The sequence below is a fragment of the Larus michahellis genome, chromosome 3, assembly GCF_964199755.1.
Source record: "Larus michahellis chromosome 3, bLarMic1.1, whole genome shotgun sequence".
In the NCBI taxonomy this organism is placed as follows: Eukaryota; Metazoa; Chordata; class Aves; order Charadriiformes; family Laridae; genus Larus; species Larus michahellis.
Genome location: NC_133898.1, coordinates 21331050 through 21355927, shown reverse-complemented (window position 1 = coordinate 21355927; position 24878 = coordinate 21331050). Strand labels below are relative to the sequence as shown.

At 41.4% G+C, this 24878-nt stretch overlaps 2 protein-coding genes across 3 annotated transcripts; both read left to right on the top strand.

The window, feature by feature from the left end:
• Window positions 1–174: 174 nt before the first annotated feature.
• Window positions 175–13585, top strand: FBXO28 (F-box protein 28). Of its 2 annotated transcripts, XM_074579032.1 has the most exons (6): window positions 175–410; window positions 6328–6437; window positions 8004–8142; window positions 10662–10857; window positions 12047–12154; window positions 12658–13585. In XM_074579032.1, the coding sequence occupies exons 1-6, from the start codon at window positions 198–200 to the stop codon at window positions 13050–13052; spliced, it is 1161 nt and encodes a 386-aa protein (XP_074435133.1). In that variant the 5' UTR covers window positions 175–197; the 3' UTR covers window positions 13053–13585. The 2 variants fall into 2 exon arrangements, with proteins under 2 accessions (XP_074435133.1, XP_074435135.1); XM_074579034.1 differs by lacking the exon at window positions 12047–12154.
• Window positions 13586–18598: 5013 nt separating this feature from the next.
• DEGS1 (delta 4-desaturase, sphingolipid 1) lies at window positions 18599–24625 on the top strand. Its single transcript, XM_074579031.1, has 3 exons — window positions 18599–18801; window positions 19751–20493; window positions 22720–24625. The coding sequence occupies exons 1-3, from the start codon at window positions 18720–18722 to the stop codon at window positions 22864–22866; spliced, it is 972 nt and encodes a 323-aa protein (XP_074435132.1). The 5' UTR covers window positions 18599–18719; the 3' UTR covers window positions 22867–24625.
• Window positions 24626–24878: the final 253 nt, after the last annotated feature.

Genomic DNA, 24878 nt, shown 5'->3' with positions numbered 1-24878 from the left:
GGGGGAGCCATTTCCCGCAGCACCCCCCACGCCTCAGGGCCCTGCGGCGCCGCCCCCCCGACCCCGCACTCTGCCGCCTCCCAGCGGCCGGGAGGGGCGGGGCGCGGCGCCCCGTCTGTTACACGCGGGGGCGGAAGTGTCGTCATAGGAAGGCTCGTTACCCCCCTCCCCTCAGTGGAGGAAGGACGGGCTCGAAGATGGCGGCGCCGGAGGAGCGGGTCCTCTCGGAGGGGGAAGGCGGCGCCCTGGGCTCGGCGCGGCTCTCCCCGCCCCCGGTGTCGGAGTCTCCCGAGGCTCTGGCTCCCTTGGAGCCGCCGCCTCAGAGCAACACGCTCATAGGGTTGCCCATCGTGGCGATCGAGAGCATCCTCAGCTTCCTGTCCTACGATGAGACGAGCCAGCTCCGCCTGGTAGGGGCCGGGGAGGGGAGAGCAGGGACAGGCGGCGGGGCAGGCAGGCGGGCGAGCGAGGAGCCCTGCTGCGGATGGGACCTGGGCCCGCCGGGGGAAGGCCGCCTCGCCGGCCCCGGGGCGGGAGCGGCGGCGGGAGGAGGTGGGGAGGTGGCGGCGGTGCCCCCGCCGGGGAAGGGGCGGGAGGGGGTGGGATGGGATGGGGCTTGCTCCCATCTCCCCAACCGCCCCCGAGCCTCGGGTGCGGGCATGTCGGTGTGTGCTTCCATACACGTATTCCTGAAGGTCTTCTACCATCTCTTACTTCTTTCATACCGTTCGTCCTCTATAAGAAATTACTGGGCTGCTGAAGGCTTATTTCTCCTAGTGACTGCTCTTCCTGGGGGGCTAGTCTGTTGTGTCTCACGTGTGTATTTATTCTTACTTATAGATCTTAAGCCTACAAGTGTAGGAGATGGTGAGCCTGCCGCTCCAAGGACCCTACTCTATCTAGAAATAAATGTGGGTTAAAAAAGAAAATGTAAGAAAGCCCTTGTCTGCCTGAAAGGCTGCCTGCCTCCTCCAGTCATAGGAGTAGATCTAATAAAAGATATTACCTCTACCTCCAAACTTTATAATACCAAAATAAAATGCAGCTGTCAGTGAGGAGATTGGTGTATATCAATCTTAACTGCCTGTATAAGGAGCCTGATGTATACTATGACATAATGTGATAAGCTGCTATCTTACTGAATTTCTTATGAGGTCATAAATGGAATAATAGTGAGGGAATTAATGCATAGCTTATGTAACCCTCAGTAAACTTGCATGTACTGTACTGTTTCTATTTTGAGAACTCTATTAGCCTAAACTGGCTAATATTGCAAGCATATTTCTGCAGAAAATTAGACTGCGTGTGTTCTGGATCAGCAACCTGAAGCGTTGCACCTTGACTGTAACTTTAAACTGGAAGCTCTTCAAGCCGAAAATCTGTTCTTTCATACTGCACCAAGTACACCAGTACCTAAATATTTCTAGCATGCTGTCAATCCACTAAAGACTTCTGCTTCCTCTGTGAGAGTAGGTAGTGCATCTGTGAAGATGTACTACTGCCTTTTTGGATTGGAGCCTCTGCTTTTGAGTGCTTACAGTTTGAATGAGGGGAGGAGAAGTACATACACCGTTTGGGCATGCTTAGTGTTGCATGGCCTGTACTGCAATGCTAGACACAGCCCTTCGCTGCAACTCTTCTGTTGCATTTTATAAACAGTGGTACCCTGGGAGCTATCACTAGTCAATCTAAGGTTTTTTCTTTCTGTAGGGCTAAGTTAATGTTTGCAAGCAATGTTTTGTCAGCAGTGAAGTTGAAAATAGGAAGGATGGTGGTGTAAGGACTAAAGCAGCTGTTTAACTGTCTGTGATACTTAAAAGTGTTACATTTTACTACTTCTGCTGTCTTACATAGCACCTACAAGTTAATTTTTCCGAAAGAAGACTGCCCCTTTCAGAAGTTTCAGAAATATACAAAACCAGGCAGGATAAATACTAAATTTGACACACATATGGATCAATATGAGATGTAAAATGAAGGAAAATATCCAGTTTGTCTTTCCCTATTTTGAATTTTTGAGTCGGTGGCAGCCAAGAAACTTAATCTCCATCAAATTCCTTACTGTTTCCTTAAGCACATCAGAAGCATTATGTGCATTCCTATGAGAAGAAAGTACTCTTGTCCCTGTTAAAGAGCACTAATGTGAAGAATCAAAACCCTCTTGGTTTGACCTAGTCAAAGGTGTAGCTCAGAAGCACATAAGCTTGATGAGCTGGGTCTTTTGGATGGCCACTCAGAACTAAAGGTGTTCTTTTGGTGATTCACTGAAGGCTATAAACAGAGGGGAAGAGACTGGATGTTTTACTTAACTCAGACTCTCCTGTTGATGGAGAATTGAGGTAGCCTTTTAAAATAACAATGCCTAGGCATAAAATCGTAGTGAAATTTCATCACTTTCAGATTTTTAAAGGCTACAGGTAGCCTTGGGAGACCCTTGTATATTCCTGCTCTAAGATCTGTCTAGCACAAACAGGAAACTTTTCTTCTGTATGAGAACTGACTTGAGCTGCTTATCAAAGATGAATGGGTGTATCTTATAATGAGTAGTATGCTGTTAAAGATGCATTGCAGGACCACATTAATTGAATGACAGGGATTAAATTGCTTAGTTCTCATGCATATTAAAGTGCCCAAAAGCAGCCTTGTTAACCCTTTAGAATGTGGCGTTCCGTGGGACAAAGCATCTTGAGGAAAGTAGGAATGTATGATCCAGGACATCAGTTCAACCTAAATGAAGTTTGATCATACATGTGTAGAGGCAAAATCTGGATTCCCTAAACCGATCACTTTGATGCATTCTCCGGATCCCAGCATTGAAGTAAATGTCCTAGTGTCTGTTTCTGGGACACCTTAGCTTACTGATCCAAAAGAGAAAAAAAAAAAAATCTTTGAGTTGAACTGGTATTGGTACAAGAAAACAGACTACTAGTGAGTTGGATGGGTGAGAGGACATAGAACATCAGCAAGTTTTCAGATTAAAATAGAGATATGAACCTGTATTGTTTATATAGAGCATAATGTAAGACACTTTCTGTCACCAAAGGATGAAGTAAAGAATGTACCCTGATGATGATGATTGCCATCAGGCAAGGCAAGACAATGGGCCCCTCATTGTGCAAAGAAGCACTTGCTTTCCTGAGCGTAATGCTTTCTGCTATTCCTGGTGTTACTGCATTTAAAAGCATAAATGAAGCACCTACTGGTTAAGCAGTGAAGTAGATCAAAAGTAATGGAGACTAAACAATGGGTATTCAGAATGCAATCGTGTCTTAAATTATGCTTCAGTGCGAATCTTGTGTTCTCAAGCTTTTATTCAGATAAAGTGAATGACAGGAAAAGCAGCAGTATTTTGCTTTCAGCCCTTTTGAGTATTTACTTCATCTATTTCCTCTGATATGTCATCATAAGAGAAACACAGAAAACTTAGAAGATCATTATGTCTGAAGCTGTAATGTTCTGGACAAGCCGCATGCTGATATGGAAGCTGTCATATCTTCTGGCTTTTGAAGGCTTCTTTTACTGTGATTTTTTGATGACTTACAGCAATTCTGGAATTTTTACCTGAGGAGGGTAATAATGAAATTCTTCTCACTCACGTGTCTGAGCTTGGAAATACACTTCCATTCAGCATATTACTGCAGCAAGCATGATTAAAACTGAACAATCCATAACCTCTTTCCGTGAACACTCTGAGGAGAAGGTTATGTTGGATTCTGACACATGTCAGAAGTGTCTTGGATTCTGCAGCAAACTTGAGCTTATTTTCTGCACAGCACAAATAAGGACTGATAGCCTTTGGACAGCATGGCGTTAGTCTTCCCACAGTTTCAGTAAATCTGTATTTACAGGCATTTCTATGTTAAAGCTTCTTGCTGAAGTCATCAGCATTTTGTCACTTATTTATACTTTACCCTAGAAAGGCATTATGAAACACGGTGTCTGCGTAGAAGAAGAACGTGTATTGAATCTAAGTACTGTAGGATATTTTTATCTCTGTTTTGATATTGGTTATCTGTTAGTGAAGCTTGGAAGAAGCAAGATATGCTTGAGGAAACAGAAGCTGGTAGTACTTGTCTAGTAGATTGTGTCAGTTTAGTTTGTTTACCAATGAAGTGGACCGTTCTTTCACAGAAGCTGTTACCGCATATAAGTCAGCATCCTAAGAAGCAGCCACGTTTTCATTCTGCTTTTCACATGGAGTTGAACTTTCTAACACTGAAATTTGAACACAGTGTCTGGTTGGACTTGACATTTGAGGAAACTTGGGCTCTTTCAGCGTTATGGCTAAAATTAGAAAATATTCACAAAAATTTCCAAATACAAATATGAGCAAATTTAATGTTTTACTTTCTTTGAGTAGAAGAATATTGAAGCCCACTGGGTAGCTATTATCACACTGTCTTGGACTAATATGAATGCTTAAAAGTGTAATAATGCTACTTTGCATAAGACTGCTGACTGTGCAGTGTAAAAGAAGTATATCGTTTCTGTACCTTCAGGTGCCATATGTTTTAAATGGTGACATCAAGAGCCAGCTGAGAATTAAGAGGTGATTGGTAAAATAAATTGCAGACAAATGCTTTTGGTTTCTGGTGGTACCTGTTACCTGTTTGTGTTCTAGGCTGATTATTGGAGTAAATACGGGTAATGTCCAGAAACTGGAGGAAATAATTCTTCATGCTGCATAGTGTAAGCAAATGAGTAAGATGAAAAAATCCAGTGTTTAAGAAATTTAGCGTTACCCATTGTGAGCTGCTCTCTTCTATGTGGGAAGGCTTCAGCACGCTTAAAGGCCCTTGCTGCCACCAGGGGTCAGCATACACATGGTTAAAATCATTCACTCTGCTTCCTCTGAATTTGCAGCTAATAATGTATCTAGGATTGTTTTTCTCTTGTGCTGAAGTCGCATAGCTAACATAGCCCTTGTGCAGGTACTTTGTCCTTCTTCAGGGGTTTGTTAGCTTTAGAAGTACAAGTAAGCTGTAAAGCCTTGTACTCAAAAATGGTATCAGATCTAGGCATTACTAATGCAGCTGATACCATAGAAGAAACATGACAATTTCCTCCTTCCTGTAATTGAAGAGCCAGCATTGTTTGTTTTTTTTTTATATGCTGGAAATAATTCAGCTGATTCAGTGCGTGTGGGGGAGAGTGTACTGAGGCTGTACCCCTGTAGTTAGCCTGTCTGATCCTTCTCCTTTGGCTGTTAGCAAGGAAGATCTAATACAAAGGAGCACAGAGAGATCGACAGCAATTGCTTAACGGTCTTTTAATACAGGTTTGTTTGACAATGGTCAGTTCCTACAGAACTTAAATTAGCTATAACTAGAGGAAGACTCACAGAAAGTAGAACTTCTTTAAGTAGTGCTTTCCATGTAAACAGAAAATAATTGCAGACTTTTCTAGGAGAAGTGAGAATCTTCTTCCCAAGGTATAAATTTACATAGACTTCAAAGTTATGAAATGAGTAATGTATGGAGAGAAGGAGTGTTTATTTTTTAAAAAGAAAAAAGCTAATCCATTGGAAAGTGGTGTCATAGTGAGGGTTGTGCACTTAAAGTACAAAAAAAAAACCCAAAAGCAATTTCAAAGGACTTTTGGCTCACTAAGCTCTTGCATCTTCAGAACTGAATTGCAATTGCTTTGAACTTCTGTGCAAGTTGGCTTTGTCTTGTAACTGGTTACTTGAGAAGGTTTAAATTTAGCAGTTTATTATATCTTCTGCAGCTATTAATGACCTTTCTCCCTAAATCTGTGGAAAAAATTGAGGCTGTTGGGATCCAACATAGCCAATAAAAGAGTCTGTTAAACAGAGAAGAAAAGACTTTTTTTTAACATACAAAAAAATCGTGTTTCATGTGCACTGTATTGCATAAGTTTTTAAATTTAATTGTGGCTGTCTTCAAAAACATAAGCCTCAAATGCTGAAAGATTTTTTTAAGTCGTCTTTTTTAAGACTACAAAATATTAACTTGATCTACCAGAATCACTCTTGAGACCAAGTTAAAAGCCAGGCACAGGCATTTGCAACTTTCATTAAAATCAGAGGAAATTGTGTCTGCTGATATATGGGCAGCATTTGGCCTACTGTCTCTTGTTAGGTGATTAATTTGTGAACTGTGCGAAACATATCTGCTTCTCTTTGGAGTATTGTGATTATTGTTAGAGATGGTGATGCCTTAAGCTCAATTGCAGTTTCTGCTTCTTGAAATGGAGCAAAAACCGATGAGAGACTCTTTTACTCCTAAGCAAGTATGGATAAAATAATCGTAAAAGTGACTTGTGGCCTTAATTGAGCCTTAAGTTTTTCTTTCTACTTAAATACAGGTTTGTAAGCGGATGGACTTGGTTTGCCAGCGAATGTTAAATCAGGGATTTTTGAAAGTGGAAAGATACCACAACTTGTGTCAAAAGCAAGTTAAAGCTCAGCTTCCAAGGTATGTACCAGTTACAATGTAGTTAAACTTAAATGTGCTAGATTCTTTTAAGCGGAGTATTGAAAAGGAGTTTCTTGCTGGCTAATTCTGCTTATATATCTCGAAAAATTGAGTCACTTTTGTTTTTATTTCATTTTTTTCCAAAAGCACCATGAACTTCAGGTCTAATTACAAAATACTGGTGTCAATGAATGTAGGTTGTCTTATACTAGAAATTGGAATACCAGAAAGTCTCTGATATTTTAAACAGAGAAGAGTGGGTCTTGTATTACTCAACTCTTCTGACAAGTTAAGCAAGGACTCCTAGGAATGAATAAATGCCATTCCTTTTCAAGACTGACTGCCTTCCCTGATGATTGATTAAAACCCAAGGTTTTTCAGTGCCAAGGATTAAACAGGGCAAAGGGAGGGGTGTTTGACACGTGAGCGTTACTGGGAGCTAGTGTCTCACTAAAGCAATGTCTTTTCTCCTCGTTCCAGTGAATAAGTGCAGCTGCTGCTGTGTCCTATCAGATTTCCCAGTCAGAATGAAGAAACTAAATGCTACTTACTGTAGAGATCCTTTGTCAAAAGAGCTTATATCTGAACCCAAACTTTGTAGCAAGAACTATGTCGTGGTTTAACCCCAGCCAGCAGCTAGAACCACGCAGCCACTCGCTAACTCGCCTCCAGTTTGGATGGGGTAGAGAATCAGAAGAGTGAAAGTGAGAAAAGACTTGTGGTTTGAGATAAAGACAGTTTATAGGTAGAGCAAAAGCCGTGCACGCAAGCAAAGCAAAGCAAAACAAGGAATTCATTCACTGCTTCCCATCGGCAGGCAGGTGTTCAGCCATCTCCAGGAAAGCAGGGCTCCATCATGCGTAATGGCTATTTGGGAAGACAAACACCATCACTCCGAACGTCCCCCCCTTCCTCCTCCTTCCCCCAGCATTATATGCTGAACGTGACGTCTCATGGTATGGAACAGCCCTTTGGTCAGTCGGGGTCAGCTGTCCTGGCTCTGTCTCCTCCCAACTTCTTGTGCCCCCCCCAGCCTGCTCGCTGGCGGGGCGATATGAGGAGCAGAAAAGGCCTTGATTGCTTAGCAACAACTAAAAACATTAGTGCGCTATCAAAAATATTTCTCATCCCAAATCCAAAACAGAGGATTATCCCAACCGAAACCACGACAAACTGATAACATATTAAATTTATGTCAGTTACATTGAAGTACTAACTGCAGGAATATGGGAGGGGATAAAAATATTCACACTGACTCGGTGTCTACTGCTAGTTAGTACTGAAAGCTTGTTTTTAGATAGTCCTAAATTACATATAGACTTTATGGATCATATAAGATGTAGTAATTATTTAGAGAAAAAAAATTGTTGAAGAAAGTGTAGTATGCGATTACTAGCTGGTTCTCAATCTGTATCAGTCTCTTTTCCATAAAGACAGAACTAATGTTAGTGGTTACATTTTTAAACCTCAGGGGGTTTTAAGGGTGAAATTAACCTGAGCAATTGTTCCAGTTTCATTTTGTTGACTCATTGTTAAATCAGTGTCACTTAATGGTCTGTCTTCTAGACGGGAGTCAGAAAGAAGAAACCATTCATTAGCTCGTCACGCAGACATCCTTGCTGCTGTAGAAACGAGACTCTCTCTGTTAAATATGACTTTCATGAAGTATGTGGATTCCAATCTCTGTTGCTTCATACCTGGAAAGGTAAAATGTAGACTATATTATGTGAATGTATATCTGTGTTTAAAAAGATATGATTGTGTAACTTAACCTGGGACAGCTGGGACAAATTTATATATTCTATATATATATATACTGAAACTGTGTTTCAGATACTTCCAAACAAGCACACAGACCAATATTCTGCTATAACAGGCAGTCTGAAATGAATGAACCAGAGTAATTAATTATTTTAAACTTGATTTCCATTTTCTCTTAGATTCTCTCTTAATTTTTGACTTGTGGCATATACATCCTATACAACCTTTTACAAGAAACATGTGATATGTAGGGTTTAATTGTGAATTTTAATTGTATGAAACAGCTGGAGGCCAGGTCATCAGAAGATGTAGTAGTTTAGATTATGTATAGCACTAAGCATTCAATCAGGAAGATTTTAGGCACCTTTCTTAAGGGTTTGAGTACTTCAGATTAATTAAGATATTTAGTATGTGGAAGCACTGTTGAGTATTACAGTGGATGGTGTATTTTTGTACAGTAGGTAGAATTACTTTTAAATGTAGATAGTGTGTTAAATATTAATACTAATGAAGAATTCTGGCGTTTCGGAATACTACCCCAACATAAAATATAAATTATGCAAGCGAGATGTACATCAGAGATACCACTGTTTCATAAGCTGTGAAAACAGAAGCACACAGGGGAATTGACAAAATCATGATCTGAGGAAGGCTGGTACAGCTCAGTGTTGAAACAAGATCCGTGAACATTGGGCTAATGCTCTATTCATTGATCTTTCCACGTGAGGTTGGTATTAATTTTTCATGGGCAGGTAACTGAATTGCCCTGGGATGAATGGAAAAGTTAGCTGTTGGGATTGAGGGGAAGCATGGCAGGCATTTTACATTCAGTACTGTAGGATAGGCTGTTGGCATGAAATGTATTTTTTTATCTTGAAGAGGTAACTTGATTTCTGTACACTCTTGTTGACTTGATATTTAATTTTAAATTACATCATTATAGTTTAATATATCTGTGTTTATTTGACTTTCTATTATATATATACCATATATTTTAATAAATTAAATGTAACATAAAGTTAAATAAACTTAAGTCCTTGATACTCCATAGTAAATGGAATGCTTGGAAGAAATGTTGCCATACTTTGAACAGTAGACGGAAAGGCAATACACAATCTAGACCTGGGGGTGTGCCGAAGTTGGGCAAGTGAGCTTGCCAGCCATTTTCCTTGTGAGCACTGAGTCATAAGGACACTGTTTGTATTCAGATGTAACAGCTAAAAAGTTGTTGGTTTTTTTTTTAAATTATTTACTTACTGTACGAGCTTGCTAGTGCTGCTGCTCTTTCAGCACAGTTACCAGTTCACCAGAAAATCTTATTTTGGTCAAGCAGACTTACGGCTCAGTGTTCACTTACAGTCTGTGGTTTCCCCCACACCTGCCCTGCAGCCCTCAGGAAGTTTTGTTTGAATGAAGCTGCCACAGAATTGTCATGAAGTGAATTTGTGTTAGAATATGAGGTTCGGCATACTGTGTGAGGGTTCCCACTGATAGCAGAGCGCTGCTGCAAGATTTTGTGTTGAGGATGGCAGGAGAATGCTTTAAGGATGTTGTTGCTAACAGGATATAATGTGGGTAAAATTGGAGAAGTCTTTTGTAAGCTTGTTGCACAATGAGACACTTAGTCTCATCATTGGATAGTCTTGTCTATCTTTTGCAACTTTTTAGCTAAGCGTCCTTTATTAAACATAAGATGCAACTCTGTTGTCTTACCTATGATTCTAAGTCCTTAACATGTGTGTTCTTCAGGAGACTCTTCAACCCTTCTTAATCCAGTGTAAAATACCTGTGTCAGTAGTTTTGGTTACGAGAGACCAGCACTCCTATCTTGACCTGCCTCAAACTGTAATTCATAAATTAGCAAGACACCTTTCATCTCTTCATCTCTCCTAACCAAAGGGCTTGTTTGTCAAAACTGTTAAGGGGGTGCTTATGTTCTCTGTCTGTAGTGGATTGACATTTTATAAATTAATACACTTTGGACTTAATATGAATTTGCAGTATTTTGGGTGTATGCAAATGGACTCAAGTGGATACTGACAGCTCTTCAGACTGATGTAACGATAACTCTTGCTGTTCCATTTATGTGTTTCGTATGCCTTGTGACTGCTCTGCCTTTGACTGCTCTGCAGCGTGGCTTAGAGTATCTCGCGTCAGGGTCTCCAAAAAGAAATGATTATGCTCTGCTGTGTATAGTTTATATAGCTTAGAACTCAAGTATGGATGTAGTAAAACAAAATTTCATACAATGAGCATTATTTCATGAGATTGAAGAGAGTTGCTGTGATTGATCAAGTGAATAGCTTCTGTGATGTATCACAAACAGCACTTCAGTTCAAAAAGCTGATCTAGAACTATGCAATAGTTACGTAGTAAAAGCCCCTGAATATGCCAGCACTTCCAGAATGACCTGAAATAATCTTGCCTTTATCGGAAAATCCTAATTCTTCTTAAATGTTTTAGGTAATAGATGAAATTTATCGTGTGCTAAGGTATGTAAACTCTACAAGAGCTCCTCAGAGAGCTCATGAAGTTCTTCAAGAACTAAGGGACATTTCCTCCATGGCTATGGAATATTTTGATGAGAAGATTGTTCCAGTACTGAAAAGAAAGATACCTGGGTCAGATGTATCGGGACGTCTGCTAGGAACTGCCCCAGGTATTAATTCCAATGTATAGTTAAGTTTTATTTAGTTTTTCTGTAAAAATTCACAGCACTGTATCTTTTTAAAAGCTCCCTCCCTTAAATGCAAGCTTTATTACACAAATATCGATGATACTTGTTTCTTAAGAATGCTAACTAAAATTCATTTGCTTTGAAATTTAAGGAGCCTTTGTACTACCAAAAGAACAGTCACTTGAATGTATGTTAGAATTATGCATAGCGTGTATTCATTAAACAAACGCTTTTGTGCCACCAATGAATGAGACTTTATCATTGCACTTGGTTGAAATTTGGCACATAAGATGACAACTCGATGCCTTTTATTTTTAGGAGGATCAGCAAATGAATTAGCCGAAACTGTTGTAGTGCATAGAGAGCTAGAACATACTTGTATGTGCTTTTTTACTTTCCTGGGGCTCTAATGTATGCACTAACAAGCAAAATACTTATGGGTAATAGTGAAAAGGCAATTAAAATAACAGTCTATAAATAAACAATTAAACTGGTCCCTTGTATAATCTGTCAGACTTTCCAGAACTTTTGTGAACCAACGTCTAAGGTAGTTGCCTCATACAATGGCCAAAAGCAAAAGGTTAGTGGAACTGTAGTGTTGTCCCTGTGCTGAACATCTTCACACTTCTTAAGAACTGTGAAATTAACTTTCTGAAAGCATAACTTAATAATTACATCTTAAGCAAAAATGGTAGGCCTAACTGTAGGAGCTGCGTGTTATTTGTGGTATGTCCTGTCCATCCTTTCAGCCATAAGCGTGTATACCACCCCTTAATTATATCCTCTTAATTATACCTCAGTTCCATTGAGTCTCTCAGTTGAGGAAGCATTGCCCAAAACCATAGCTGGTATCGATTGTCTTTTCAAAGCCAAGGCTTTATGTGGCATAAAAACGCCTATTTTGTGCTGAGGGAGGAGCATAACCTATCTAATGGCAACCCTTTAGTGTCACGTAACTGTAGCTATGCTGGCATTTTTAAGGAAATAAAAAGAGGAGGAGGAGGAATGTTCTAGGCTGTTCCAGACTGTTCTGTCTTTGTAGCCTTAAAAGTTGCACCTTACTTGCACAGCATTGCTAGAAGAGTAAAATGATAGAAATAGAAGTGATATCTTTTATGATAGAAAAAGTGAAAGAAATTATACAGTAGCTGTTAGTCTCCTTGATTTGCAGGAACTTTATTAAAACCAGCATTCCCAAGCTCAAATTCCAGTATGGTTTTAGTACTTAGGAAGAGTGAGTCTAAAGAAGCATGGGAGATAAATTCATTTCTTCCAAAAAGTAAGTTAAACTGAAATATCTTGTTAAGCCCCAAACCACAAAATTTAGAACTTTAGCTGTCTACAGCTAAGACAGCAGAATTGTACTGCTCTATTGAAATATATTTATTTAATATAACTATCCTGTAATAAGTAATTTATAGACATGTTGTGGATTTTTGACTTAAAATCTGTGACACTAAGTATCGATGACAACATAATATCTCTAAGTAATTTTTGATAGAGCAAAAGGAGGGGGGCTTCTATACAGAAAATGAACAATGAGCTGTTTTCCAGACTGCTGAAAATCTTAAGTATTTTAAATTAAACTAGTTGTGCTCTGAGATACCATCTGCTTTTATTGGACACTTAAATGACTGTAAATCTGTTTACATGTTCACATAACTTGCAGCTAGCTTTCAGATTCATATTTGGGGAGTGGGGATAAGCAAAACAGGAAAACTGGAACACAGTTTCTGCCATTGTCTTAAAGTTGCAGAGGATTAATCACGGCTTTCTCTGAAGTTCCAGGGACTTCTGCAGCACTGACAACAATGCAGCTGTTTTCCAAGCAGAACCCTTTAAGACAGGACATCACCAAACTCCAGCAGCAAGTAAAAACAAACGGCACGGGCTTGACGGCGCTGAAGCGAGAGATCTCAGAGCTTCGCATCAAAGTGCAAGAGCAACAGAAACAACTCCAAGATCAAGATCAGAAACTGCTAGAGCAAACCCAAATCATAGGTGAACAGAATGCCCGATTGGCTGAGCTTGAACGCAAGCTGCGAGAGGTGATGGAGAGTACAGTAGGAAACTCTTCAGGTTCTGGCTCAAATGAACAATCTTCTGGGAAACGGAGGAAGGCGGTTGAACCCACAGACTGTCCTAGGAAATCTAAACGCCTTCGAAACAGAAAATAACTTGGGAGAAAATGACACCTTCAGGAGGATACACTGCTTTAGTAGCCCAAGCAGGTCTGCTTGTTTGGATACTGTGACTAGCTTCATGGTGTCACCTAGTCTGCTGGCTCTTCAAAACACCACTTAGACTTGAACAGTAATTTTCTTTCATTGAGACTTTTCCCCTGCTTTCTGTATGGGTCGGCCTAATGCACAGAATCTTCTAAGATTTGCAATAGTTACATACTAACCAGACCTGCTCCGTTACGTTTTGAAGGGTTAATCTTTTTTTTCTGTGCAGATGTGTTTAAAGTAAACTTATTTGTGTTTATGCATATGTTCACATAAATCTTAAATAAATTCAGTCTTAACTGACTAAAAAGTTAAGCGTAAAAACAAATGTCCTGTTCACTTGAAGGAAGAGATCCACTTTTAAAATCTTGTTTTAGAGAACTTGACCTTTTTTGTTACAAGTGACCTTGTCTGGAATGTCTGAAAAGTAGTTAATACTTTTCGGGAATCTCTGTAATGAGTAAAACTGACTTCTTAAGCTACGGTATTGGCTATATATTTTTGTAAACTTACAAGGAAGGGCCTTCTATCTAGTCTTCACATGCACACACCCTGGTTCGAGGACTTGGGAGCCATATTCAATGTTTGCATGGATAGATGCATGTTCAGCTTAGTCAGCCTGCTAAGAGCACTTGCCTGAAACTGTTCCTAACTCTGGGAGAGAGTACAGAGACCTATAAAGCAATTTCTTTGTTCCTCAGCCATAACTTAGCAGCTGCTTTCAGCACAACTGGTTTCTTCCAATGAGGTGGTCTTACAAAGCGAGTCGCAGGAGAGCTTGAACCCAGGCTATCTGCCACTTTCACTGCCTGTAAATTGCAGGTATTGTTAGCCAAAGCTGGAGAATTGAGAAGCCAACATCTAGTAAGTATCAGACAAATTGTCCCCGCGATAACCAAGCTCAGGGGGACATAATTTGAATGAAATGCTGTATTATGGAAAAACTTAAACTATTTTGTGTGTATGTGTTGGGGGTGGGGTGGGATGGAAATTTCTCTGTAACACTGATGACAATAATCTAAGCTTTCCTTATCCTAAAAGGTAAATCACTTCAGACGAAGCTTTAATTTCTTTTGCACTTCTGTGTTGAGCTTGTAACTGGAAAAGCATGTCTTGCACTGTTCAGTCTCTCTGGTCACTTTAACAACCTCAGAGTTGTGTACAGTGATTTTTTTTTTATTATTTTTTTCCCCATCTGTATATTTTTGGAACCTTGTACGAATACCATATACAATGGTATTAGCTCATATCAGAAGTAACATTGCAAATGCCTGATTTTTGGCAGACATTTAATTTTCAAATAAACTTGTTGGGTAGTTTGAATCTTTTTAAAAAAGGCATGTTTCTTAAGAAAAGCATCAAGGAAATGATAAAAGGTTATCTGGGGGAAAGGTTAAACTGTTAGAGGAACGTTTGCTATTACTGGTCTTCCATGGTCCAGAATTTTTTTACTGTTAAAGATCTCTTTAAGATAGATACCTGCTGTTCAGTTTAAAAATACTGCATATGCTTTATCTTTTAAAAAATAATTTTGAATCAAAGGGTCAGCATGATAGCTACAATTACTGTGTATCATTTGATACAAATCCATTTAATGGTCATTCATGATGACAAATTAATGTAACGGTCTAATTACCAGATATTTGTGGTTAAATACTTATAAACAAGTATAAACCTGTGAATTGCATTTACTGAAAAGGTTTATTCGTTCATCTCTTAATATTTTTCACTTTAGTTTCTTTATTCATTTCCCCACCCTTCACAACATACAAATAGTTCCAGGTTATTGAAGAGAAACATTTATTTATATGTTGATGAATCTCTAGCTGTGCATAAACTGAGCTGGAAAGAACAACAACAGCCTATTGTTACATGAAACTCTCCGTGAATGGTGCCAACTTGGAACTTTCAACTCAAGGAAGTATCACGTGCTCCAAGTTTGCAGGTGCATCCTGATCCTCTGCATGCTACGAAGTATAGTAGAATTGAATGAGGCCAACAAAACTTAAGGGGTAGAGGGGACGGTTACAAGCAAGCTCTGAGAAATGCCACAACAAAGGTACACCACTACTCCGTTTTCACTTCCTGGAGAGGGAGGGAGACATCGGTATGGAATGGCTCTCAGACTGGGATACACACCAGTGGTATAGATAGAATGTAGAAAGCAGAATGAACTAATAGTTTAGAGAAAACAGCTAGAACATTAACTTCTGACATCATAGTGTCCCTTATTAAATAAAAAAGGATGCATTTTGCAATATATGAACAAGTTGATAAATAGTTTGAAGTAAAACTAAATCACTTTCCACTATAAATTTATATGCAAGTTTACATGAGTTGGTATATCATGCTCAAAAAGCACAGTGTTAGTAGTGATTAGTGATTGTATAATCTGTTCAAGAGAGAGCCTCGAAGTAGTGAGACTAAGATGTAGTTTACGAAGTTACATGACAAATAGTTTTATTTGCAGCCAGTGTTCAGTTTTAGTACTTGGAGCAAGGGCTGAAACTGAACAGCTCGGGGTTGAAAGACAACTCAACAGTAAGTGTCTTTTACAGTTAGTTTCATAATAGCTTAAAACTACTGAGGCAACAGTTCATTAATGTTACGACAATGCCTTCACATAATTTCTTAACATAAAAGGTAAGACTGTATTGAGCAGAAACTTAGTTTCTCCTACTGAAATCTTCTAACAGTTAGTTGTGGGAAGCACTAAGATAACCTAAGGAGTTTTCAACATCAAGAGCTTCTTGAAAATAGGATGACATAGGATGTAGCTAAATGTGTCTTCAGACAGGAGAGGACTACCTGATTTCTTGGTGTTCCTGGTGGTTTTAAGAAGTAACTGGCAAATTACCGTGATAGATTGTTCTTTCATTCATAAGTAAATTCAGTTTGGAGTACTTTATAGCAACAAGTCTGCAAGCTGTGAACTATTCTGATACTCTCCAGTTCCATTCCTGTGCTACTTTGCACCGTACCCGGGCCAGCTCACTTGTCCGTGTGCTCTCACTCTTGCAGAGCTGTACTTACTGGATCTCACCTTTCTGGTTGGACAGGGATGTGCTGCCCGCTTTGGTTTACATGTAACTGAACACTCCAGGATTTTTGCTCTAGCTCCGTGCCAGCCAAAGATGTGCTAGGTACTGGATCTCTTTGTCTTCAGAAGGGAAAACCTCAGATACAGAAACTGTTAGCTTGCCGAAGACCTAATAAATCTGGATTTGCTCTATGGACTGCTTAAATCAGGCTGACTCGGTGATTAAACAGGAAAAACACTTTGCACTCCAGGACACTTGGGCAATTCCAAAACCTTGCTATTTAATATTTTTCTTAGTTGTTTAAGGCTTGTTTGGCTTCTATGGAATATTTAGTTTATAAATCTGGGCTCTTCTATTTAATTACCCTGCTGAAACTTATCACCATTTACAAACCTATATACACTTGCAGTGCTGTAAACCTGCCTGTGTGTGCTGAACTCTTGATACTGTGTCTCTCTCCTCCAGTGTTCCTGTTGTCAGCTGTAACCTTTCTTATCAGCAGTTCATTCTTTTGGCAGGATCCTTCCCATGTATGAAAAAGTCTTTAGCACAATGATGGATAGCAGTGCTAATATTTGAACTACAACAAGAAGGGAAAAGTTTTCAGAAACATTACGTACACTGTTTAGAGTGCAGTTGAGTGAAACACTTGTGATCCTGGCAATTTTGCAGTCAGCTTCTGCACTGGTAACTCAAAAGCACTTCCTGGCTTGTTGTTAAGTGGTCACTAAGCAGAAAAGTAAAACTGAACATCCCTTGCAAGGACAAAAATGCCTTGATGAAATCTAAACATTGTTTTTACCTTTTATGCTGTACCAGTCCTCCTGAAGTCTACAAAATTCAGATCGTGTGACTAAGGACGGAAAAGCTGTGAATAAACTTTTCCATGTTCTCTACTTGCTCCCTTTTTCAGTTCTAATTTCCATCCTAATATGCACAGATTAAGAAAAGCATGTAAACAAAAATATCCGCAAAGCTGTTATGTTTTCTAGATCCTGTGCTTTGTCCATTACTTTAGATTGTAAACATTTTCACGTAGGGATTTTACTTCCCCTGCATCTGTACAGTTGCACATAGGGCTTTTAGCAGCTAGTACATATTAGCTTTTTTTATTCATTATTACTAATAAATTTTAAGTGATGCATTATAAACCTTGAGATATTCATATTACATTAATAGATAAGGTATAATTTACTTTGTGATAACGTCCTCTGTTGTTTTTATCGCTATTCTTGATTTAAAGTATTTTAATTTGAGTGCATTTATGGACAATTAAAATTCCAAGCAAGTAGTCATTTAACTTCTACATAAAGTAATCTTTGTAACTGAACTGCCCACAGTCAATGTTATACGAGAAATAGATGCAGGGACAAATTAAATGGAGTTTAGTTCTCACAAAGGAGTTTGTCAAAGAAGTTCTTAAAATATCTTACCACAGAAAGTGAAGAAATTGGAGACCTTGGCACAGGCATTTTGAGTTGTAGTTGGCTTATATAAATTTAGGTTTTGGACAAACGGTAGCTAGTCCTTACAACCACACACCTCTTATGTTTGGAAAAGAAAAAGTGTATTTTAAAGAGCTGCTGTAAGATGCTGTTTCTGTTTCCAGCCTCAAGAAAGCGAGTCGGGTGAGACTGCCCTGCTGCCTGCGGTGGCTTCTGGGCAAGGTTGTCCCAACAGCTGAGGGGCAGAAACCTCTCAGACAGCTAAACCCGGACAAACACGGTTAAAGGTGGCAGGGGAGGAACGCGGAGCTGGTGAGGCTTCACCGGCCCAGCTCCTCGGAGTCCAGCTCGTCCTCGCCGCCGCGGGGAACGATGAAGGAGCTTGGGGTTCCCCCAGCGCCTCGGCAAGGCCCAGTGCCACAAGCCGAGAATCTTCTCTCCCTCCTTCAGCGCTAGTTACGCGGGCGGACGTAGCAAAGGCAGCCCCGGCGCGGCGGTTTGAGAAGCCAGCTCCCTGCCCGCGCTCCGCTCCCCTGAGGCGGCAGCGCCTCACGGCCCCTTGGGACCCCTCCCTGCGGCCGCCGAGGAGGCGGCTGGCGCCGGCCGCAAGCCCGCCAGGCCGCGGCGGCCGCGGGATGAGTCAAGGGGAAGGCCGGGGAAGTCAAGGGGAAGGCCGGGAAGCCGCAGCCCGCCCGGGCGGGCGGTCCCAGGGCAGAGCGGTGGGACCTCTCCCCTGAGGAGTGGAGCACGGACGACTTCCCTCCGGGGGCTGAGGGGCGGCCCGTGTCCCCTGGGCCGCCGCCGCCAGGCAGCAGCGCGGCTGCTCTGGGCGGAGGCGGTGGGGCCGCGGGCAGCCGCCACCCAGCCCCTCAGGCGACGGCTGCGCCTCGCGCCTCACCCCACCCGGCCCGGCCAGGCCCCCGCCAGCGGGCGGGGCGCGGGGCGCGAGACGCTCGGGCGGGGGGGGCGGGGCCTGTCAGCCGTGACAGCCGGCTTCAGCCAATGGGGAGAGAGGACGGGGCGGTGGGCGGGACGGGCGCCGGGCCGCCTCCGCGGCGCTATAAACGGCGGTGCCGGGCACTGCGGAACGGAGTGGTCGAGGCGGTCAGGGGGGGTGTAGTGCTGCCGGGATGGGCAACACCGTCGCCAGGGAGGACTTCGAGTGGGTCTACACGGACCAGCCTCATGCCGACCGCCGCAAGGAGATCCTGGGTGAGGAAGAGGGGTGGCGGCGGCGGTGGTGGTGGTGGTGGTAGTGGTGGCTCCTTGTTACTGGCTGCGTGGCGGGGGGGGACCCCCACAAAATGGCTGCCGGGGGGGCGCCGCGGGGAAGGCGCCGTGGTGGAGGGCCCGTCCGTCGCCGCCGGCCGTTAGGGGCTCCCGGTGCGGCGAGGGGATGTGCGGCTGGGCTAAAGCCGGGCCGGGCCCGCGTAAGGGGAGCGGCGCTGGCCGCGTACGTGGAGGCGGGAGCCGCCGCCTTGGCGGCGCTGGCGGGTGAAGGAAAGGAGCGGGGGGAGCGGGGGCGGGCAGAGCCCGGGCTCCGAAACGTGGGGCGGGCGGCCCGGGCTTCCATTTTGAGCCGCGAAGCGGGCGCGGGGCCGCAGCGGAGGCCGGCGGCGCCGTTGGCCCTGCCCGCCGGGGGGCCGCGGGCCGCTCCCCGCCCGCCGCCGCAGAGCGCACGGCGCGGGTAGGGAAGGCGGTGGGTGATCGATGAGGCGTCTGCTGGTCGGTGTAAACAGGGCCGGCGTTGTGCCGAGGTGTCGTCGCGGCACCCGGGGTCGGCGGTAAATAACCGCGTTTTCAACTAAAACGCCCAAATGTGAGCTGAGCTGAGCTTACTTGAGGCCTTCGGGGTGACTGGTGTGTTGTCAGTCAAGGCCGTTTCCTTCCTGGGCAGGGTGGAGGTGGTACTGGTGCTTGCCATGTACGTGTCTAGTTGCTGAGCAACAGAAAAGTGCTGAAATGATTTATTTAAGGATTCGTTATAGCGATAAATGCCGCACGTGGAAAGGTGGTGTGTCTTTGTTACATTTGCAGACAAATCCTAATTGGGAGGAAGGGAAGAAATGACTGTTATCTGCTTTTGTAATCTAGTTGGGATAGTTGGCTGCGAGGAGAGCTTCTAAATAATTCCTTTTTTGTTTAATTCTTTCTTATCTAGCTAAACATCCAGAGATAAAAGCATTGATGAAGCCAGACTACAACTTGATCTGGGTGGTTGTGCTGATGGTTCTTGCGCAGTTGACTGCATTTTATCTAGTTAAAGATTTGGACTGGAAATGGGTGATCTTCTGGGCATATGTTTTTGGAAGCTGTATTAGCCACTCCATGACTCTGGCTATTCATGAGATCTCTCACAATAGTGCCTTTGGCAACAGCAAAGCAATGTGGAATCGATGGTTTGGAATATTTGCCAACCTCCCTCTTGGTCTCCCGTATTCCATATCCTTCAAGAGATACCACATGGATCATCATCGTTACTTAGGAGGCGATGGAATTGACGTGGACATCCCTACCAACTTTGAAGGCTGGTTTTTCTGCACCCGTTTCAGGAAGTTCATATGGATTGTTCTTCAGCCTTTTTTCTATGCGATTAGACCTCTCTGCATCAATCCTAAACCCATTACTCGACTTGAAATAATCAATTTGTTGGCTCAGCTTTCCTTTGATGTGGTGATATATTATTTATGGGGAGTCAAATCCACTTTTTACATGCTTGCTGGTTCAGTACTTGGGCTTGGGTTGCACCCAATTTCAGGACACTTCATAGCTGAACATTACATGTTTTTGAAAGGACATGAGACTTATTCCTACTATGGGCCACTTAATTTGCTCACTTTTAATGTTGGCTATCACAATGAACATCATGACTTCCCCAATATTCCTGGCAAGAGCCTTCCACTGGTAAGTTTACTTCCAAGGTTATAACTTCTTAAAATATGCCCTACTTCAACATGAAAATCGGGTAGAACGCTGATATTTAGAAGAATGGAAATTAGGAGATTAAAAAAAAACAACTCAAAACCACACCAACAGCAAACCCTAAAACCCTGGGAACAATTTCTAAGTTGAGTGAGGAAAGGGGTAATTATTTAACATTTTAGTGGTATCCTGAACAAGCTTCCAGTGTGCTGGCTGCTCAAGCCTTTTCCATAAAAGGAGAGGGGAGGAAATGCATGTCTTACACTTTGCACTATCTTTAGTTTTCTTTAATTGCAACCAGCCTTCTGATTTCTTTAGTTTGTAAGCATGCAGAAAACTAATTAAGAAGTTACAGATACCTTCAGAGACTTGTCAGTTCTGTCTCTGAAATCTTAAGGACAAAATTGTAACGCATGCTTATCCTTTAGTCTCTTCTATCACTGACATTCTCTGGTGGGGAAAAGAGATGGTTTGAGATACTGCTAATGTTTGTTGGACTGTTGGGAAATGTTTAATAGCTTTCTATTTTGGAGCAGCTCAGTTTCCTCTAGTGAGAACCTTTGAACCCTACATAAGTATCAGCTGTACTTTCACAGAATTAAGGCTTCAAAGCCAAGACTTAGACCTGACACATCTGCATGAGTAGTAGATGTGAATCTTCAAACTGGCTTCTTCCCACTTCAGTCTTTGCTGATTTCTTTTAAGCAGGAGCTTAATTTTCATTGTATATCTGTTTCTCAGTTGGAGCAGAGGCTTCTAGGGTTACACCAAAAACTCCAGTGAAGAGTGTTTTTCATCACACACTAAATTTGCAGTTTGACAGCAACTGTGGTTTTGGTCTTGTAGCTTTGTTACTCCACTTGGGAGCAGTAAGACCTTGTAAGCTTGTGCCTTTGTTGGAGTCTAAACTTCACTATTTCTGTTGTCAGTGGTGGAACTGCAGGTGAAATAGCTACTCCAGCACTTCTTTAGCAGGCCAGTTAAATTCTCTAATTGGTTTGTTATCACTTTGCAAATGGTTTTGGTTTTGAAAAAAGATGACTCTTCTTATTCATGGATTTAATCTTTCAGATACAGCTGGAGTTGCTTTAACTCATCTTTGATACCTAGATCCATGCTGGTGAACCACCATTTCGCTACTTGTGACAGTACTGAAGCTGTAAATAGGGAATGATTTTTTTTTTTTTCAAGTATTTAATTGCAGAGGTAAATACCCAGCTCTGCTACAGGACTGTTAATCCACAGCTCTAATAAGAAAACAAAGCCTTCTTTTAGAACAGTGTAGTTAATTTGATTGGACTGGACTCTGCTATGATGTGTGCTAAAGATCACTGAAGTACTGAACACTTAATTCCAGCTGGGGTACTGGTGAGCCAAGAATAATTACTGTTGAATAAAAGTATATTGGCTCAATGCACTATTCTATAGATGTGATGACAGATCAAAATGATCTCCAGCTCCAGACCAGTCATGCAAATATCTTGGTTTTGTTTATTGCTTCTACAGATTAATATTTTTCTTCTGTCTAAAACTATGGAATTTAGTGAAAAATGAGTTTTGTTCTGTTCAGGTTTTCAAGGATTTAGGTGGTTGGCCTCAAATATAAGTAAGGATATCTAACTGAAACTCCCTCTCTCTCAATTTGAGAGTGATCTAGTCAGCATGTACACCTGAGAATAAAGTCTTTGTGAAACAGTTTATATTCATTCTTTAATGTCTGTCTTCAGAAACAAGATGTGGTGTTCCTCAGAAATAAGATGTTTTTTCTTCTGAGTGCTGAGGTTTGAAACTACGTGTAAAAATAGCTGTTTTAAACACGTCTTCCTAGAATCTACAACATCCTATTTAGTGATATTCATACGCCTATGAGTCAGCACTGAACTGAGTCACCCACTTCCAGTAGCAACCAAGCTGCATGCTTCTGTGAGATACGTTATTCTGCAGGTTGCACAGTGAATGGACTTCAGAGTGATAACAGAGCTTGTTCTGGTTAGCTTCAATATAAAAGTTTCATATGAAGTTTACTTAACAAGGGAGTTGCTTCATGAAATTTTCACATCTTGTCACTGGTAGCCATTCCTGTAGACTCTTTTAACATCTAAAATGACACTTCTAGTGCTCTACATTAAGTTACAGGTTGAGGATTGTAAATTTCTTATGATTGGTGGTAAATATAAATAGTAAATAAACCTCATATCTCCTCTTCAGGTGAAGAAAATAGCAGCTGAATACTATGACAACCTGCCACAATATAACTCTTGGATAAAAGTACTGTATGACTTCGTGATGGATGACACAATCAGCCCATATTCACGCATGAAAAGGCAATTAAAGGGTGAAGTGAAGCAAGATTAAGCTTCTGGCAACCAAAAAAACTTTGAAATGTCTGCTTGCTTTAAAGTGGCTGTATAAGGTCTCTTGCTAAAGATGTTCACCAGTGTCCTGAATTAAGATCTACAGCAACATAGCAATGCATCCTTAAGGATTTTTGTAGCAGACTCCTACCAGCTATAACATTCCTCACAGTCCTCAGATTCATTGGTTTAATGTTTATATGTTTGCCTAAGGATCAGTGTTACATGCATACTGCTAAATCACTTTGTTACAGAATTTACTTTGGCAGGTGTTAAATCTGTATAAAAATATCTCTGACTCATTTTAAAAGTTCTCAATGTAGTACACTGCCCACAACATGCTCTTTAGATGACTGTAGTGTTAAAATGCTGTACTTACTGTTAATTCTAAACCAACATGAATTGTTAACTTAAACCTTCTGTTGAACCTGTTTCCTAACATATAGGTGGAAGTAACTAAATTTGCACAGAAATGTTAAGTCTGCTTTTGTTTAAATATGTAGCATGTCGTTTGAAGGACTGCTTTAAAGTTCTACCTTTTCTACTGAAAGTACCTTAAAGGAGCAATCTACCAGAACGAAGTTGGCATCTTCGAGATGGCTTGTGTAACTTCCTTGTAAAAAGGTGGGGAATTGCCAACTTTATGGGTGCCACATACTGCCTAAGCCGCTTGTGTTAGCATATAGCTGGAGCAGCTGGCATTTAGAATTGTATCGTGCAAGCCACTGGGTAACTTAATATAACCGATCGTTTTTTCCATATTTGAAAAATCTTGTTATAGTTTGGTTTTGTTTCTGATCTGCTGAAAAGAAATGATTAGGCTTTTCCTAGTTGGCTCTGCTGTTACCATGGTTTTAACTGCTAACTCTTAATACTTAAACTCATTTGGAAGTTTGGCTTGTATGGAAAACTGAATCAATTGAAGCAGATACTGTTCTGGTAAGCGAGGTTAGCTACAACCCCTGACAACTCTACCTATAAAGCATATTAGTCACTTGTGTAAGCACAAAAGTGTTGCTAAATGATCTTGATTTTTTTTTTTTTCCTAAACCTACAGTACCCTACACAAACACTTGTCTGTCTTTCATATTAAAATGTGGGGAGAGCACAGGTGGTGGTACCAAAGTTCTTGCTTAAGAAGTTTTTAAAATTGGGAACAGAGAATGGATAGACTTGCTGAACTCTGAAGAATGAATCTCGACGTACCTCAGCACAGTATATTTGCCTTCTGTCATCTGATGCATTGATGATGGCTTTAAGCTGCCAAAGATGGCTACAAATCACCCTTAAATCTCAAATGGTGATCCTACAGTATGTTCTTCGTTTATCTGAAAGATGGAATCTCATGAAGGTGGAAGTCTCAGCCACTATCAGCACTAGTCTGCTGTAAGTAACTTAATTTTTAGATGCTTCCAGCTCCTGCATTTTATGGGGTTTTTGGTTGGTTTGTTTTGGGGTTTGTTTTCTTTTTTTGGAAGAAGCTGAGCGCCTGAGAAGAATGTGTTGGTATATCTTAACCCTCACTTGATTGTGATCCTGTTTCTGATGCGTGTTTTGTTTTTTAAGTGTGGGCCCTTATCTGTGTTTAATAGAAATGGTATGAAAGTGTGCCAGCCACTTACAAAGTGACTCCATTAAGATGCCAATAACGTGCTAGCTAGCCAGCATATTGCTCAGGGTATAGCGTAATGTCAAAATATACTTTATTCGGTATTTTTACATGTAATTAAAAAGCAAAGATTAAAGCAACATTGGGTGAATTTTTGACTGGTCCCCTAATGCTGAAGGCCTTAAGCTTTAGAGAAACTTGGTATTTTTAAAGCAGATGCAAGAGCTGTTTTATTGAGTGATGGTATAGATGAACTGTAAAGAATTGCTGCCTTGCCTTTCTATGGGGAAGAAAACTGATTTTGGCTGAAAGACCCGAATAGGTCCAGTTTCTTTTTAAGCCACTTCTGCATGACTTTTTGCCAATTTGAGGTGAATGGTGGAATTAAATCTCTTTGATAGATT